This window comes from Callionymus lyra, chromosome 8 (assembly GCF_982586985.1).
Source record: "Callionymus lyra chromosome 8, fCalLyr1.hap1.1, whole genome shotgun sequence".
Taxonomy (NCBI): domain Eukaryota; kingdom Metazoa; phylum Chordata; class Actinopteri; order Syngnathiformes; family Callionymidae; genus Callionymus; species Callionymus lyra.
In genome coordinates, this window is record NC_141825.1 from 26,884,506 (window position 1) to 26,902,529 (window position 18,024).

General features: G+C 42.5%; 2 protein-coding genes across 2 annotated transcripts in view; one reads left to right on the plus strand and one right to left on the minus strand.

Moving 5' to 3' along the window:
• Positions 1-2,262, plus strand: part of nell2a (neural EGFL like 2a) — a gene marked incomplete in the record, with an annotated part of 97,465 nt that extends 95,203 nt beyond the window's left edge. Inside the window, 1 exon segment of the mRNA XM_087797361.1 lies at positions 1,552-2,262. Within this exon segment, the coding sequence (XP_087653487.1) occupies positions 1,552-1,593 (42 nt within the window).
• A 3,395-nt stretch (positions 2,263-5,657) lies between these two features.
• The window catches only part of tmem117 (transmembrane protein 117), a 40,143-nt gene continuing 27,776 nt past the window's right edge, over positions 5,658-18,024 (minus strand). The window contains exons 4-8 of the mRNA XM_087797989.1: positions 15,762-15,861; positions 14,723-14,820; positions 11,141-11,300; positions 9,883-10,012; positions 5,658-8,519 (exon numbers count right to left, since the gene is read on the minus strand). Of these exons, the coding sequence (XP_087654115.1) occupies positions 7,870-8,519; positions 9,883-10,012; positions 11,141-11,300; positions 14,723-14,820; positions 15,762-15,861 (1,138 nt within the window). The 3' untranslated portion in view covers positions 5,658-7,869. The remainder of the gene's footprint in view (positions 8,520-9,882; positions 10,013-11,140; positions 11,301-14,722; positions 14,821-15,761; positions 15,862-18,024) is intronic.

Genomic DNA, 18,024 nt, shown 5'->3' on the forward strand with positions numbered 1-18,024 from the left:
GCAGGGGGCGCTGCCTGAAGATCTTTACCTTTGTGTTGTCTCTGGGTCGAGGTGAACGACCTCCACCGCTGCAGGTGTGTTTATGGAGGCCGGGGAGGACAACACAAGGGATACCTCAAACATTTGTTTTCAGCCTCTGGGTCACCTTGACCCTGAGGTAACACAAGGGTTAAAATGAAAGATGCAGTGGTTGGTAGTCAAATTCACTTCGTAGCCATGGCTACCAAAGAGCCGATTAAAGAAAAATATTTTTAAACGAGTGAATCAATTTGTTCAATTCATTTTAACCATTTATTTACTTTATTGAGTCGTTTTAGCAACAATCATAACATAATGAACATGTTGTTGTTCTTCAAATAAATCAATGACATATTTGTTACTTACACTTGTAACGTTTTATTATTATTATTATTATTATTATTACAACTAGTGTATTTCATTAAACTGACTCAGTCTGGACTCGCGTCTCCAAATATTCTTTCTATAACGAGGCCTGAAGTCAAGGACACTGAACAGACCTTGACTAGACATCAGAAGTGAGAAGACGTTGAATCACAAGAGAGAGAACAACAGCTTAACAGAGAACTGTGTGTGTTTCTTTGTGTCTTTGTGTGTTTGTGTGTGAGTCCCTGAGTGTGTTTTTGTGTTTGTGTGTGAGTCCCTGTGTTTGTTTGTGTGTGAGTCCCTGTGTGTGTTTTTGTGTGAGTCCCTGTGTATGTTTGTGTGTGTGTTTGTGTGAGTCCCTGTGTGTGTTTGTGTGTGAGTCCCTTTGTGTGTTTGTTTGTTAGTCCCTGTGTGTGTTTGTGTTTTAGTCACTGTGTGTGTTTGCGTGTGAGTCCCTGTGTTTGTTTGTGTGTGAGTCCCTGTGTGTGTTTTTGTGTGAGTCCCTGTGTATGTTTGTGTGTGTGTTTGTGTGAGTCCCTGTGTGTGTTTGTGTGTGAGTCCCTTTGTGTGTTTGTTTGTTAGTCCCTGTGTGTGTTTGTGTTTTAGTCACTGTGTGTGTGTTTGCGTGTGAGTCCTTGTGTGTGTTTGTGTGTGAGTCCTTGTGTGTGTTTGTGTGAGTCCCTGTGTGTGTTTGCGTGTGAGTCCTTATGTGTGCTTGTGTGTGAGTCCCTGTGTGTGTTTGTGTGTGAGTCCCTGTGTGTGTTTGTGTGTGAATCCCTGTGTGTGTTTGCATGTGAGACCCTGTGTGTGTTTGTGTGTGAGACCCTGTGTGTGAGTCCCTGTGTGTGTTTTTGTGTGAGTTCTTGTGTGAGTCCCTGTGTGTGTTTGTGTGTGACTCCTTGCGTGAGACCCTGTGTGTGAGTCCTTGTGTGAGTCCCTGTGTGTGTTTTACAATGAGTCGGCTGCTGGAGAAAGATTGAATTGAAAGTCATTTATAAAAAAGTGAGTCTGCAGTTTGTGCGTCTGTGTTCACCGAAGACAGTTATAGTTGAACGTGAGCGCCCCCTGTGGTGGTTCCTCTGGTGTCATGAGGTCAAACATGTTACTGTGACTGTCATTGAACTGTAATCAAACCATAATAACCATTAAACTCTTGTGTCTCCACAGAACGGACACATCTGTTGCTCAGTCGACCCCATGTGCCTTTAGTTCCGCCGCCGAAGGCTCCTGTACAGAGTCCTCCTGTAAAAACACCGTTTTTGTCTCACCGCTGGTCTCGGGCGTGGGTCCGGTCCGGGTCCAGGTGTGAAGAGCTCCCGCACCTGCAGGAAGTGGGAAATTTTCCATGCGTCTTTGTGATTGGTCCTCGCTCACAGAAGGTGGAGTCAGGGGGGTACAGGGGGGTCACCGTCAACACACCAGCCACTGGGGGGTCGTCACTGCTCGTGGACTTGAGAGTCCAGTGTCGACCTCCTCTGACCCCCCACCCCCCCCTCGGTCCATCACCGCGTCCTGTAGTCGTCATGTTTCACGCCCCCTTCGATGCTAACCAGACCCGGCCCACCCACGCCCTCACCCCCCCCTGCCCCCCTCTTTATACCTATCCACGGATGGACAGACCCACTTACCCCCCTCCCCCCCCAGACCCTGCCCCGACCATCGCCACGTGGTTCTGTAAGATATGAATATTTACTGGCATGACCCGTCGCTTGATGTCAATGTTTCCGCTGGTTTGAGTTCAGTCGCTCGCGCTCGTGACGTTTCTTTTGCCACATCCACGACTCGTTAACATTTAGTGGTGATTTGTAGACTTTCAGTTCCACCTTTGACCTCCTGAGCTTGTCTTTGTGTACTAGTGGAATAAAGTATTTACATTTACCGGTTTCTGATCTCATCATGTTTAAGTGAAGGTCGTGCCTCGGACTTCCGAGGGGTTTCGCGACAGGAAGTGGCGGCGGCTGCTCTCGGGTCAGCGAGTGAGTCGTGGCTCAGGTCCAGAAGCCAGTGAAGCACCTGAGCCCGGACGGCACAGCAGGAAGACTCGTCCTCCAGCCGACTGCTAAATGTTTAATGTTCCTCTGCAGGCTTCAACCCGACGGCAGCAGATGCTACGAACTACAGGCGGTCCGTTCCAGAACCGTGTGATGCTGAAGCCGAGCAAGATCCTGCTTCACTTTCCTGATGAGTCGGTATTTTTTAAGGCGCACCTTAAATAAATGCCCTATTATAGAACTGTTTTCATAAATAGTTTGCATCGGATTATAAGGCGCATAGAATAAAAGATACAGTCAAACGTTTGACTGGGGTTGTGTTATCATCCACAAGATAAAGCTGTGCTAAAGGGAACGTCAACAAAACAGTGGTCTGACAACTCCGTTCTCTCCCATGGTAACGATGTTCAAATGATGTTTAAAAGGCTTCAAGCAGCAGCGCGTGAGACTGGTGTTGTGAGCAGACAAATGTTGAGCAGCAGTGAAGTTGAGCGCGTGTATGACGGCTAGAGCGCGCGTGTGTGACATGTTGAGCGAGCAGCAGTGAAGTTGAGCGCGTGTATGACAGCTAGAGTGTGCGTGTATGACATGTTGAGCGAGCAGCAGTGAAGTTGAGCGCGTGTATGACAGCTAGAGTGTGCGTGTATGACATGTTGAGCGAGCAGCAGTGAAGTTGAGCGCGTGTATGACAGCTAGAGTGCGTGTATGACATGTTGAGCGAGCAGCAGTGAAGTTGAGCGCGTGTATGACAGCTAGAGTGTGTGTGTATGACATGTTGAACGCACATGTATGACTGGTTGAGAGCACGGCAGGGATTTTGAGCGTACAACAACCAAGACGCACTCGCTCAAAACAGTGGCAGTAATATCACTCCATAAGCATCTGCCATGAAGTGACGTGCGTCATAAATCCCACCCCGTGATGACGCAATGACGTAATCCCGCCGATGGCGTGTCGGCTCAGTCGGCGCAGTCATGAAAGTGTTTGTAAACAAGTCACCCACCAGGTAATGTTCATGTATAGTTATTATTATTTATTATTATATATAAGGCGCACTGTCGTTTTGTGAGAAAATTAAAGGCTTTTAAGTGCGAAAAATACGGTAATTGTAATAAGATTTTTGTTTAACAATTTTCAACTACAATCTTAACAATTTTGAAATGGAAAAAAAGATTTGCGAGGTTGCAAAAGAACAGAGAGAAGACGTAGAAAATAATAATAATTTCTATAATTATTAATGAAACAAAATGACGTCTATTATCGTCTTATGATCACGTATGTGTCAGAAGTTGACAAAAATGCAGATGTTCAACATAACGTGTTAAAATGTTTACGACAAACACAATGTAAAGCAACAGTATGTTGTTCACTGAAGACACTGCTCAGTTTATTTAAATGTCATTGTTACCAGTTCGAAGACTCGACAGCCCATAATATCCTCACCTGTGTCAGGTGACCTGCAGCTCGTTTGAGTGACAGGTGACTCCTATGGTCCGAGTCTGACAGTCAAGTGGATCCTAGCGACGCAGAACCAGGTCAGAACCAACACCGGCAGCGAGAGTTCCTGCGTGTGCTCGAGTGTCCTTGTAAAAACACCATCGTTGTGTCTCTCGCATTAATTGGTTTCGGCAGCAGCAGGAATCTTGACCTGTGCTGTCGCCTAGCAACCGTCGCTGCCGCGCAAAGATAAACATAAACAAGAACTTCCTCGTTGGGAATTATGTAACCAGATCAACGACCTCGACCAGAAATATCTCCTCAGCTCGGCCCGTGAGGAGCAACAGCATGAAGGCAAGATGGCCGCCGTCCAAAAACCTTAGTGGCGTCACCATGACAACATACTTTGAGTATAGATTAGAATTAATCTCAAGATTATATTATACTTTTACTCTGACAACTAGATTATTCATCAATATACTCTCTGTGATCTATCCATCCATCCATCCATCTATCCATCTTTCTAGTTAACCATCCATCCATCCATCTATCTAACATCCATCCATCCATCCATCTATCTATCTATCTATCTATCTATCTATCTATCTATCTATCTATCTATCTATCTATCTATCTATCTATCTATCTATCTATCTATCTATCTATCTATCTATCTATCTATCTATCTATCTATCTATCTATCTATCTATCTATCTATCTATCTATCTATCTATCTATCTATCTATCTATCTATCTATCTATCTATCTATCTATCTATCTATCTATCTATCTATCTATCTATCTATCTATCTATATCCATCCATCCATATGTCTATCTATCTATATAACCATCCATCCATCCATCTATCTAAACATCCATCCATCTTTCCATCTTTCTAGTTAACCATCCATCCATCCATCCATCTATCTAACCAACCATCCATCCATCTATCTAAACATCCATCCATCTTTCTAGTTAACCATCCATCCATCCATCTATCTAACATCCATCCATCTATCTATCTAACATCCATCTATCCATACATCCATCCATCCATCTATCTATATAACATCCATCTATCCACCCATCCATCCATCTAACATCCATCCATCTATCTATCTATCTAACATCCATCTATCCATCCATCCATCCATCCATCCATCCATCCATCCATCCATCCATCCATCCATCCATCTAACATCCATCTATCCACCCATCCATCCATCCATCCATCCATCTATCTAACCATCCATCTATCTATCTAACCATCCATCCATCCATCTAACCATCCATCCATCCATCTATCCATCATCTATCTATCTATCTATCTATCTATCTATCTATCTATCTATCTATCTATCTATCTATCTATCTATCTATCTATCTATCTATCTATCTATCTATCTATCTATCTATCTATCTATCTATCTAACCATCCATCTATCCATCCATCTATCTATCTAACCATCTCTCCATCCATCTTTCTATTTAACCATCCATCTATCTATTCAACCATCCATCTATCTATCTATCCATCCATCCATCCATCCATCCATCCATCCATCCATCCATCCATCCATCCATCCATCCATCCATCCATCCATCCATCCATCCATCCATCTATCTATCTATCTATGTCACACGCTCCACGTCCACTGATAACGGCATCAATAAAGAAATCTGAGTGAAAGACGTTAAAAAGCTGCAGAAAGTGAACAAAGAAAAGCGATTTTTGAAGATAAATATATTTATTTCAGTTTGAAACAAAACATTTATAAAGCTCAATAACAAAGTCTTTGTAAACAAATCTCTGTTGACAAAACAGACGACGACGCGACAAACACTTGATGCTAACATGCACACACACACACACACACACACATACACACACACACACACACACACACGTGTTTACATAAAAGGATTAGTGACACACACACACAATCCAACCCTGAGCTCCAGGCCTCACACACAGGAACAATGTAGTAAAATAACACGTAGATATAATGAATATATATATATATATAATGGTAGATGTTTACTCGTGATATGATCTATGAGAGGCAGCTCCACCTACAGGTCAGTTCTGGTAACTCGCCACACGAGGAGGATCTCGGAGCAGATTCACAACCAGGTCAAAGCTTCACTCCAACCACCGTAACTTGCTTTTTCAACATGTGACCACAAAACAAAACACTTCCTCACAGTTGTTGAAATCATTATGACCAGCAGCCTGATGACGTGGAGCTTCTGACCTCCTCAGGTCGACCGCGGGTGAGAAACTGAAATGCAGAAGAAGCCAAATAGTCCAAGGAAGAGGTGCCATGTCTTCTTAAGGTATCAGAAGTGCACCTCAAATATCAGCCATCACGTGCACGTGGATAGAAACACACACATTCACACGGATTATGGGACTTACAATTGTCAAAAGGAGCTGAAAACACTGAAATGATCCTCAATTAATCTGTATTAAATATGAGATAAGTTAAGTATTTAGATGTCCAGGAGTTCTATCTCACTTAATGTCTAATTGATATGGTTTAAATGTCATCAGAATTCGAATTTTCATCAGGCTCTTCTGTCACGATCCCCTTCTGTTTTGTTTTATTTTGTCAAAGTACATCCTGCTTCGCCATTTTCTTTTTCTTTGACAGTCGACGGGCTCGGTAACAGAGGTTATCAAGGTCGCACAGCTGCTGGTATCAATCAATCAGCCCTGACAGATTTAAGGGGCTGATCCCCAGCCAGCAGTTGTCAGCTCAGTTGGATGACATTTTGACTTTGCTACGTTCTACCGGCTTGTTCCAACATTGTTCCTCGGACATTGTTGTTCATGAAGTTTTCCAAGTCAGTATTTTTTGTTACTCCGTGTTTGGTGAGTGTTTGATTTGACTTTTATTCTTTACATGTCAGTGGTTTGTGCGTCTTGATGCCCTGTCGGGATCTACCCCCTCGTTTTCCTTGGACTGGTTTTTGGAGATAAAGGACTCCGAACTTGATTGTTATTCTTGGAAAATACTGTTTTGGACCCTGTTGCCATCCTGTGGACATTCTGGTGTTTTTGTGTTTCTTAAATTGTTGTTATTTTCCTCATGACATCTTATGCCTCTTTTTACCCTTTTTGTCCTTGACATGATGAAGTTCTCCTCACCCAAAAATATCTCTCCCATCCCTTATAACAGTGGTCCACGAACCCTGTTTCGGACACCGGTACCGATCTATGAGGCGTTTGTTACCCGGCCCCACAGAAAACAAAATATTAAAAATAAATAATAGAATGTCTGTGCTTTCGATTATTACTCATTGAAACTGGTTTTGTTTTAAAAAGAAGAACCCCTTTTTCTCTGAAGTAATGCGAGCCTATGACTCTTGACATGTTAAGACACTTGTTTCAGTAAAGATATGTCAATAAAATCCACTTGTAAACTTGAAAATTCGTTTTTATCTGAATGTTCGATCCGTGAATATGATGCCGACGTTAAAGCGGTGTGTGGTGAAGAAAAAGGTCGGGATCCCTGCCTCATATCGTACACACTATAAACCGCTCTGGAACCTCTCTTATCAAAAGTTGTCGTTGGTCAAGATCCTGATTTGTCCGATTCATCAGCACAGACACTTTTCAAGTGTAGTACCGTAATGACGTAGCTATAAGCCCCGCCCACTTCCTTGGACTACCGTAACGTGGAGGCTGTATTAGTGGCACCGTTACCGTATAAGACAAGTGGTCATTATGTTCTGGACAATCGCGTCTAAATGCTACATGACGAGGATAGTCGGACATAAATATGATTTTTCCGTACAGAGCAGCTCAGAAATCGGACATCGTGAGAGTTGGCGTAGGAAACGTCAAGGCACTACTGTAGCTGTACGACAGCGGTAAAACCCTCGTGTAACCGCTGCCCCCGGGAGAGGAAGTGCGCCATGATACAGGCACACGGTCGGATATGAAAACGCTATAAATCAGGAGCAAGCACCGTTTAAGGAGGTCTGTGGTCCAGGAGGGGCTGAGATAGAGTCGTAGAAAAATAGATCGGAAATACGCGGAGAGTCGTCGGGTCAGGGGGACAGTTTGTCGACGTCGAAAGAGACCGCCGGCGCCTCCAGAGCGGAGTGGTCAATGACGATGCTCGGATGTGTCTCCTGTGTTTCTGTGGAGATGGTGGACTGCGTGGAGGGCGTGGGTCCATCCACCGACAGGAGCATTGGGGTCCCTGACCGGCGGAAAGTCTCCATCATGGTCGACTGCATCTCCTCGGGCGTCACCCCCATCTCCTTGCTGTACTCGGACGGAGACTTCCTCTTGATCCGCTCGTAGCTCTTATCGGGATTTTCCGTGAACGTCTCGCTGTCCTGGAATCTGCCGAAATACCAGATGAAGAACCCGAAGAGGGAGAAGGCGGCCAGGCTCGGGACGAAAGCCAGACACTTGATGTCGAGGCTAGCGCCCACGTAGCGGCTGTGAAGGAACATGTCCAGTTCCACGTAGGTCCGGTTGGTGCCGGGGTCCACGGTGGTGGAGCGCCACTCATACGTCAGCGTGCTGTGGTTGAAGTTCTTGAGCGTGTCAGGCTCCTCCACGGTGTAGATCTTCTCGCCTGGTCCCACGTACTGACCGTACTCGTAGGGTTTGTAAAAGATCTGGTTCTTCCACATGTTCAGGTCCAGGATCAGCACCAGGAAGATGATTCCGTAGTTGAACCATTTACCTGCAACGAAAAATCAAACTCAGGTCATGTGTTGACGAACACTAGCAGCTCAGATGTTGCTGTTCACTGACATGTGCTGTTAACTCTGGATTCAGAGACTGTTACGTCCAAATATGACAAACATGTTTCAATACTTCCACAATAGATCATGAACCGTTCTACCCGTACAGTTCCCCATTTTGACTCTCCACTAACTTAAGACCCACTTCCAGCAGAGTGACCTACCATGAATAGATCTGAAAGTAAGAAGCAGAATTTTAAAATGATCCTGAAAGAAACTGGCAGCCAGTGAAGAGTTTGAAGGAGAAATGTGAGTTCTTCTACTAGAGCAGCCAGTGAAGAGTTTGAAGGAGAAATGTGAGTTCTTCTACTAGAGCAGCCAGTGAAGAGTTTGAAGGAGAAATGTGAGTTCTTCTACTAGAGCGGCCAGTGAAGAGTTTGAAGGAGAAATGTGAGTTCTTCTACTAGAGCGGCCAGTGAAGAGTTTGAAGGAGAAATGTGAGTTCTTCTACTAGAGCAGCCAGTGAAGAGTTTGAAGGAGAAATGTGAGTTCTTCTACTAGAGCGGCTCAGAATTCTGGCTGCAGAGTTTAGTATGAACTGCAGGCGAGACACATCCTTCTGGTTTAGACACTAAATAAACTGTTACAATAGTGTCAACGACACAAACACATGGATTATAAGATCCAGATCATGTTGTGACATCATTTAAGTTTAGAGATTTTTCTCAGTTGAAACAGTTTGTGGTCAGTTTTCTTCAGTGTGGAACTAGAGACATGTCTTTGAGACATTTAAATGAAGACGTGTCTCCTTTAAGAAATCCTCCTACAGATCTACAGCAGGTACGATCCCGCCGTCACATTAATCCTCGTTCCTCCTCCTGCGTCGGCGTCACTTCATCCGTCTCCACTAACGACGCTGGAGGAGTCTGCTCGGCGAATACGTGACACTCCCGTCCTCTCGCCTCTCGGCTTTTAATAAGCTCTTACTTAAACCAATCACGTCCCGCCGCCATTTCCATGACGCTTAATGGATCTACATTCGGGCTAACGACTTTCCGCCAATCAGCTCCGCATTTAGCGCCGGGACATTGGTTCCGTTCGCTCGAGCCACGCTGTGAGCGCGTCCTGGAACAAAATGTGACGTTAAATGGAAAATTCATTCTCTTGCGAGAACATGAAGAGCGACGATGAAGGACGAGTCGCGTCACCTTCAGCGACACTACGACAGTGCTTGTCTACATTCTTAGAGCAGAAACATATTCAGAAGTCAAAGTCGTGACCACAGGTCCTCGCCCGTCGGGGTCAGAACCGATAACAAACACGTCACCAGGAAGGAACACCAGGTGCATGCTGGGAAAGTACCTGTGATGTGGATGTGGTACTCGTCCTTGAAGATCCGTTTGCAAACGGGGAGCTTGACCTTCACGTGCGTGGTGGACATCCCGGGAAGGTTCATGTCCAGGTCGCCCATGAAGTGAGGGAACTCCCAGTCCTGTGAACACCAACATAAACAAACATCATTGGTTCAAGTTGTGAACTCATGTTTGGTCTCTGTGGACGATGACGCTCGGGATGTAGTCGAGCGGAGCGAAGACAAACATCTGACGCCTCGAGGGAAAGAGTGAGAGAAGATCTTGGTGAGATGTTGGAGTGAAGGAGGAACAAAATGATGTCATGTTTCAAGATGCTCGGATGGTGTTTATAAAAGTGACGACCTTGTCTGACCTTCAATAAAGTCGCTGATTCTGTGATCCTCTCCTCTTTCTGGCCAAATCCTCCAATAAAAATAGATAATTTCCTTGTACTTTTTTTCCTTAAAGTATCTTCTCCATAATTGGCGGAGGTAAATCATTATCATTTTATTTCAACGTAAAATCAAAAGTTTGAGTCATCCTTGCAATACCATAAGAAGGTCCAGTACATTTTAAAAAGACCTGTTTGAACGACTGGTGATGTGTCAATCAAACTTTACTTTCTCTGACTCTGGTCTGATGCTTCGGTTTTGGAGGAACGCAGCTCGTAATGTTCTAAGATGACCGAAGGCATCCTGAAAACACCACATATTCTATGGAGTGAGATTACTGCCACCAGTTTGAGCGAGTATGTCTCAAAATATTTTTTTTGCGCAAAATCACTCTGCTGTGCGTTCAACCAGATGCAGATGCTGCTAAATCTCCAGCTTCATCTCGGGAACAAAAGTGCTCGATTCTATGTTTGTTCTCGTCCAGACAAACTCATCAGCATATTCATGAGGCGGCGACAACGGCCTCCTCCACGCCAACCCTCCCGGGAGGAGGATTCATCAGGGAAGAGGAACAAACCTACAGCAGTGTCAGGATCAGCTCGTAATGAGAAGTTTTCTACTGACCGTGGCGTGAGCTACACGATCCTCGCCACCAGAGGGCGCCACTCCTGACAGCGTGTGAGGAGGTGACGGGATATTGACAAGTGTGAACATGTTGAGGTCATCAGTGTGAACAGAGGTCACGTGTGTTTGTGTTGTCGAACTGAGATCTATCAACCTTCTTTGAAGAGTGAGTGTGTGTGTGTGAGAGTGTGTGTGTGTGAGAGTGTGTGTGTGTGTGTGGGGGGTTTAATTGGCCACCAGGGAGCGCCGTACCTGCATGACAATGAGAAGGTCAAAGACCAGAATGAAAGATGCCATGAAGGCTCTGGAGACCTCGTCGCTCGGCAGGAAGCCTCGGTTCAGGTTGTCCCAGCTGATCCAGTCGGTGCTGATGACCAGAACCACCACGGAGGTCAGAGAGAACAGCACCGTCCTGCGGACACGAGGTCATGGAGGTGAGAACAGCCCAGCTACTATGACATCACTTCCTCGTCGCTCGAGTTGCACCATCGAGTATAAAAGGTTACATTTGCTCAAGAATGACTTGATCACGGATCGTGTAGAGAAGGTGCTCGAATGTTGGTCGTGTGTCTCCAGCAGTGACGAGACAGTGTCGACAGGAAGTGATGCAGTAACGTTCGCTCAGTCATCGACTGGAGCAGGAAGTCAAGGGTTAACCGTCACTCACGGGATCAGAGATTCACAGGTTCTGATAGATGACGGCAGACGATCCTCCGAGAAGATGAACGAGCAGCGAGAAGCTTCCTCGGATCTGAAGACATTTCCATACATTTCCATATTTGTCACGAGTGTCACATGACGTTGTTAGTCAGTGTGTGAGAGTTACGTCTTCACGCCTGAACACACACCCCGTGATGCCTCCAGGGTACAAGTAGTACTACATGTTAGTATTCACACTAGTAGCAGTAGTAGTAGTAATTAGAATAATTGTAGTCAGCACAGTAGTGGAAATATTATAATAATAAAAGTAGATTAAGCATTGATATTATTTGCAGTATTAATTGTATAAATGGCAGTTGTAGTACTAGTGGCAGCGTTTATATATGTATTACTATTACGTATAAATAGTATAAGTAGTAGTAGTAGTAGTAGTGGTAATTAGAATAATAATATATCATTAGTAGTATTGATAGTAGCAGTATATATAATGGGAAGTAGCAGTAATATTAATAGTAATAGTATGTATGAGTAGTTACATTAGTAGTATTAATAGTAATAGTATTTAGATAACTTATGGTTAGAGCGGTATTCATAGAAGTATTAAGTAGTAGCATTAGTAGTATTAATATTAGTAGTATTTATATATGTAGTAATCGAAGTAGTATTCATAGAAGTATTAAGTAGTAGCATTAGTTGTATTACTAGAAGTAGTATTGATAGTAGGAGTATTTATATAACTAATAGTAGAAGTATTATTCATCGAAGTATTAAGTCGTAGCATTAGTAGTATTAATATAAATAGTATTTATATACGTAGTAGCATTAGTAGAATTGATAGTAGGAATATTTATATAACTAATAGAAGAAGTAGTATTCATAGAAGTATTAAGTAGTAGCATTAGTAGTATTAATATTAGTAGTATTTATATAAGTAGTAGCATTAGTAGTATTAATAGTAGTAGTATTTATATTACTAATAGTAGAAGTATTATTCATAGAAGTATTAGGTAGTAAGTAAGTAAGTAAGTAAGTAATATTTATTTATATAGCGCTTTTCGAGACCAGGGTCACAGCATTATTAGTATTAATATTAGTAGTATTTATATAAGTAGCAGCATTAGTAGTATTGACAGTAGGAGTATTTATATATGTAGTAATCGAAGTAGTATTCATAGAAGTATTAAGTAGTAGCATTAGTTGTATTACTAGAAGTAGTATTGATAGTAGGAGTATTTATATAACTAATAGTAGAAGTATTATTCATCGAAGTATTAAGTCGTAGCATTAGTAGTATTAATATAAATAGTATTTATATACGTAGTAGCATTAGTAGAATTGATAGTAGGAATATTTATATAACTAATAGAAGAAGTAGTATTCATAGAAGTATTAAGTAGTAGCATTAGTAGTATTAATATTAGTAGTATTTATATAAGTAGTAGCATTAGTAGTATTAATAGTAGTAGTATTTATATTACTAATAGTAGAAGTATTATTCATAGAAGTATTAGGTAGTAAGTAAGTAAGTAAGTAAGTAATATTTATTTATATAGCGCTTTTCGAGACCAGGGTCACAGCATTATTAGTATTAATATTAGTAGTATTTATATAAGTAGCAGCATTAGTAGTATTGACAGTAGGAGTATTTATATAACTAATAGTAGAAGTAGTATTCATAGACGTATTAAGTAGTAGCTTTAGTAGTATTAATATAAGTAGTATTTATATAAGTAGCAGCATTAGTAGTATTGATAGTAGGAGTATTTATATAACTAATAGTAGAAGTAGTATGCATAGAAGTATTAAGTAGTAGCATTAGTAGTATTAATATAAGTAGTATTTATTTAAGTAGTAGCATTAGTAGTATTAATATAAATAGTATTTATATACGTAGTAGCATTAGTAGAATTGATAGTAGGAATATTTATATAACTAATAGAAGAAGTAGTATTCATAGAAGTATTAAGTAGTAGCATTAGTAGTATTAATATTAGTAGTATTTATATAAGTAGTAGCATTAGTAGTATTAATAGTAGTAGTATTTATATTACTAATAGTAGAAGTATTATTCATAGAAGTATTAGGTAGTAAGTAAGTAAGTAAGTAAGTAATATTTATTTATATAGCGCTTTTCGAGACCAGGGTCACAGCATTATTAGTATTAATATTAGTAGTATTTATATAAGTAGCAGCATTAGTAGTATTGACAGTAGGAGTATTTATATAACTAATAGTAGAAGTAGTATTCATAGACGTATTAAGTAGTAGCTTTAGTAGTATTAATATAAGTAGTATTTATATAAGTAGCAGCATTAGTAGTATTGATAGTAGGAGTATTTATATAACTAATAGTAGAAGTAGTATGCATAGAAGTATTAAGTAGTAGCATTAGTAGTATTAATATAAGTAGTATTTATTTAAGTAGTAGCATTAGTAGTATTAATATAAGTAGTATTTAAATAAGTAGTAGCATTAGTAGTATTGATAGTAGGAGTATTTATATAACTAATAGTAGAAGTAGTATTCATAGAAGTATTAAGTAGTAGCATTAGTAGTATTTATATAACTAATAGTAGTATTAAGTCATGTCATCAGTGTGGTCCAGGGTGTCATGTGACTGAAGCTCCATAAGGGGGCGTGTCTTCCTCAGACACGACACAGGAAGTGTTTGTTGTTCTTTGATTCACTGCAGTCGTGACCTTGATGTTCATCGATCTGTTCGATCAAAGGTGTCGACGTCAAGATGAAGATTAACAAACACATCGACTGATGCACACCTTAGGGAGACACACATACATGAACACACACACACATGAAGACTCACACACACACACACACACACATGAAGACACACACACACATGAACACACGTACACACATCCACATGAACCAACACACACACATGAACACACTTGTGTCATCACATATGAACACACACACACACACACACATAAATCCACACACACACATGAACACACTTGTGTCATCACACACATGAACACACTTGTGTCATCACATATGAATACACACACACACATAAACCCACACACACACACACATGAACACACTTGTGTCATCACACACATGAACACACTTGTGTCATCACATATGAATACACACACACACATAAACCCACACACACACACACATGAACACACTTGTGTCATCACACACCAGAAGAGAAAGATCCTGTTGTTTCCTTGTTTCCAGAACCTTCTGGGAGCTCGACCCCAGTCCGGGTAGTTCTGGTCCTGCAGCATCATGTCCGTCACCTGCAGACACACAACACAACACAACACAACACAACATCGCATCAGTAAACATTGTTGTTGAGACTAGAAAGATGTTGTGTTGTGGTCTGGTTCTCTGGAGGCTTCTGCCCATGTGTTGTGTTTGGTTCAGAGACTGTAAATCAAGACTATAAATTGTGTTACATGATGGTTTGTGTGTCTTTGTGTGTCCGTGACTGTTCAGGGTGTGACGTTGTTACCATGACAACAGCTGCTTTAAATTATTTATTGGAAGTTTCTGTCACTCGAGAAAAAGATTGGAAAACGCACTCGCAAATTAATTAAATACAACATTTTGTATAATATATAACTTTATGAGTACAAGTCTTTGATTACACACATGTCCCTCATGGTTTACGGGGACATTGTGTATGAATCGTTAAAGTACAGATACTGACCTAATGTTATCGACGTGTGTTCTACCTTCATTCTAACCAAGAGTGTCGTAGCATGAGCAGAAGAATATTCTTATCCTTTTACGGCAGTAATGACTAATGTGCGTTTACATAAGTAGTACTATTACGTATAAATAGTAAAAGTAGTAGTTGTAGTGGTTATCAGAATAATAATAATTCTAGTAATCACAGTAATAACATTAGTAGTATTAATAATAGCAGTATATATAATGGGAAGTAGCAGTACAATTCATAGTAATAGTATGTATGAGTAGTTACATTAGTAGTATTAATAGTAGTAGTATTTATATGACTAATAGTAGAAGTAGTATTCATAGAAGTATTAAGTAGTAGCATTAGTAGTATTAATATAAGTAGTAATATAAGTAGTATTCATAGAAGTATTAAGCAGTAGCATTAGTAGTATTAATATTAGTATTATTTATACAACTAATACTAGAATTAGTTCTTTAGTTCTTTCCAGGGTGTCCCTTCCTCTCCCCACAAATGATTAAAAACATGTCTGACCATCCAGGCGGTGACGAAGTCTCCCATCCACGTCCCCACGGCTGCGATCTTCATGAAGCTCTCGTTCCTGATGCCCATGTACTCTGTCACCAGGAAGGGCCTGTGGAGGAGGAGGAGGAGGAGGAGGAGGAGGAGGGGGAGAGGAGGGGGAGGAGGAGGATAAGAGGAGGAGGAGGATAAGAGGAGGAGGAGGATAAGAGGAGGAGGAGGATAAGAGGAGGAGGAGGAGGAGAGGAGAGGAGGGGGAGGAGGAGGAGGAGAAGGAGGAGGAGGAGGAGGAGGAGGAGGAGGAGGAGGAGGAGAGGATGGGGAGGAGGAGGAAGAGGATAAGAGGAGAGGAGGGGGAGGAGGAGGAGGAGGAGGATAAGAGGAGAGGAGGAGGAGGAGGAGGATAAGAGGAGAGGAGGAGGACGAGGAGGATAAGAGGAGGAGGAGGAGGTTTATAAGAGAAGAGGAGGAGGAGGAGGAGGAGGATAAGAAGAGGAGGATAAGAGGAGGAGGATAAGAGGAGAGGAGGGGGAGGAGGATAAGAGGAGAAGGAGGAGGAGGAGGAGGAGGAGGAGGAGGAGGAGGAGGAAGAGGAAGAGGAAGAGGAAGAGGAAGAGGAAGAGGAGGAGAGGAAGGGGAGGAGGAGGAAGAGGATGGGGAGGAGGAGGAGGAGGAGGATAAGAGGAGGAGGAGGAGGAGGAGGAGGAGGAAGAGGAAGAGGAAGAGGAAGAGGAGGAGAGGAAGAGGAGGAGGAGGAAGAGGATGGGGAGGAGGAGGAGGAGGATAAGAGGAGGAGGAGGAGGAGGAGGAGGAGGAGGAGGAGGAGGAGGAAGAGGAAGAGGAAGAGGAGGAGAGGAAGGGGAGGAGGAGGAAGAGGATGGGGAGGAGGAGGAGGAGGAAGAGGAGGAAGAGGAAGAGGAAGAGGAGGAGAGGAAGGGCAGGAAGAGGATGGGGAGGAGGAGGAGGAGGAGAAGACGAGTCAGTGGGAGGCAGACTGATAACAATCCAGGGAATCAAACTTGCAACCGTCTCAGCGTGTCAGAGAACGACCGCGGTACACACAGACGCACATGTATATGTGAGTGTGTAGTGTTACTCTTTTAAACCCAGGTGTGTAGTTGTGTAGTGTATGTTCACACATACAATGTAAACATATAACATGTGTGTTTTAATTTTTTGTTCTTGCAGCTGTGTTACATAAGGTGATGGTGTGCATGGTTGTGTGTGTACTTTTTATTAGACACATGTACATACAGGTGACACACACTTAGTCATGTAGAATAAAGCAACACTGACAGACACACACACACACACACACACAAACACACACACACAACTTAATCTACACGGGACACATACTCTGACATGGAAATGCACTTAGAAACATGGACGCACAAATCTAGCTGGTCGCTCAAACATGTGAACACACGTCAGTGAACACGCACACACAGTAGTGAACACGCACACACAGTAGTGAACACGCACACACAGTAGTGAACACGCACACACAGTAGTGAACACGCACACACAGTAGTGAACACGCATACACAGTAGTGAACACGCACACACTGTAGTGAACACACACACACAAAGTAGTGAACACACACAAAGTAGTAAACACGCACACACAGTAGTGAACACGCATACACAGTAGTGAACACACACAGAGTAGTGAACACACACACACAAAGTAGTAAACACGCACACACAGTAGTGAACACACACACAAAGTAGTGAACACACACCAACAGTAGTGAACACACACACAAAGTAGTGAACACACACAAAGTAGTAAACACGCACACACAGTAGTGAACACACACACACACACACAGTAGTGAACCGTACACACAGTAGTGAACACACACACACACACACACACACACACACACACACACACACACACACACACACACACACACACACACACACACACACAGTAGTGTACACACACACAGTAGCGTACACACACACAGTAGTGAACACACACACACACACAGTAGTGAACACACACACCAGGTGTGTTTTCTAAAAGTGTTTCCAATAGTGAGGAGGAGACTCTGAGGGTCTCCAGAGGAGGTAGAAAGGATGAGTTCTATCTGTGAAGCAGCTTCTGAGGACTGGGGTACAAGCATGGAGCTACCTCCCCCCAGCATGAGCGCCCCCACAGGTCACTGTGATAATTACGAGAGTGGGGCCTCCTCTGTTTGAAGCCCCCCCACTCCATTAATCTTTGTTCTTCTGGGGCCAATTGTTTCTACAGAGAACAGAAGGA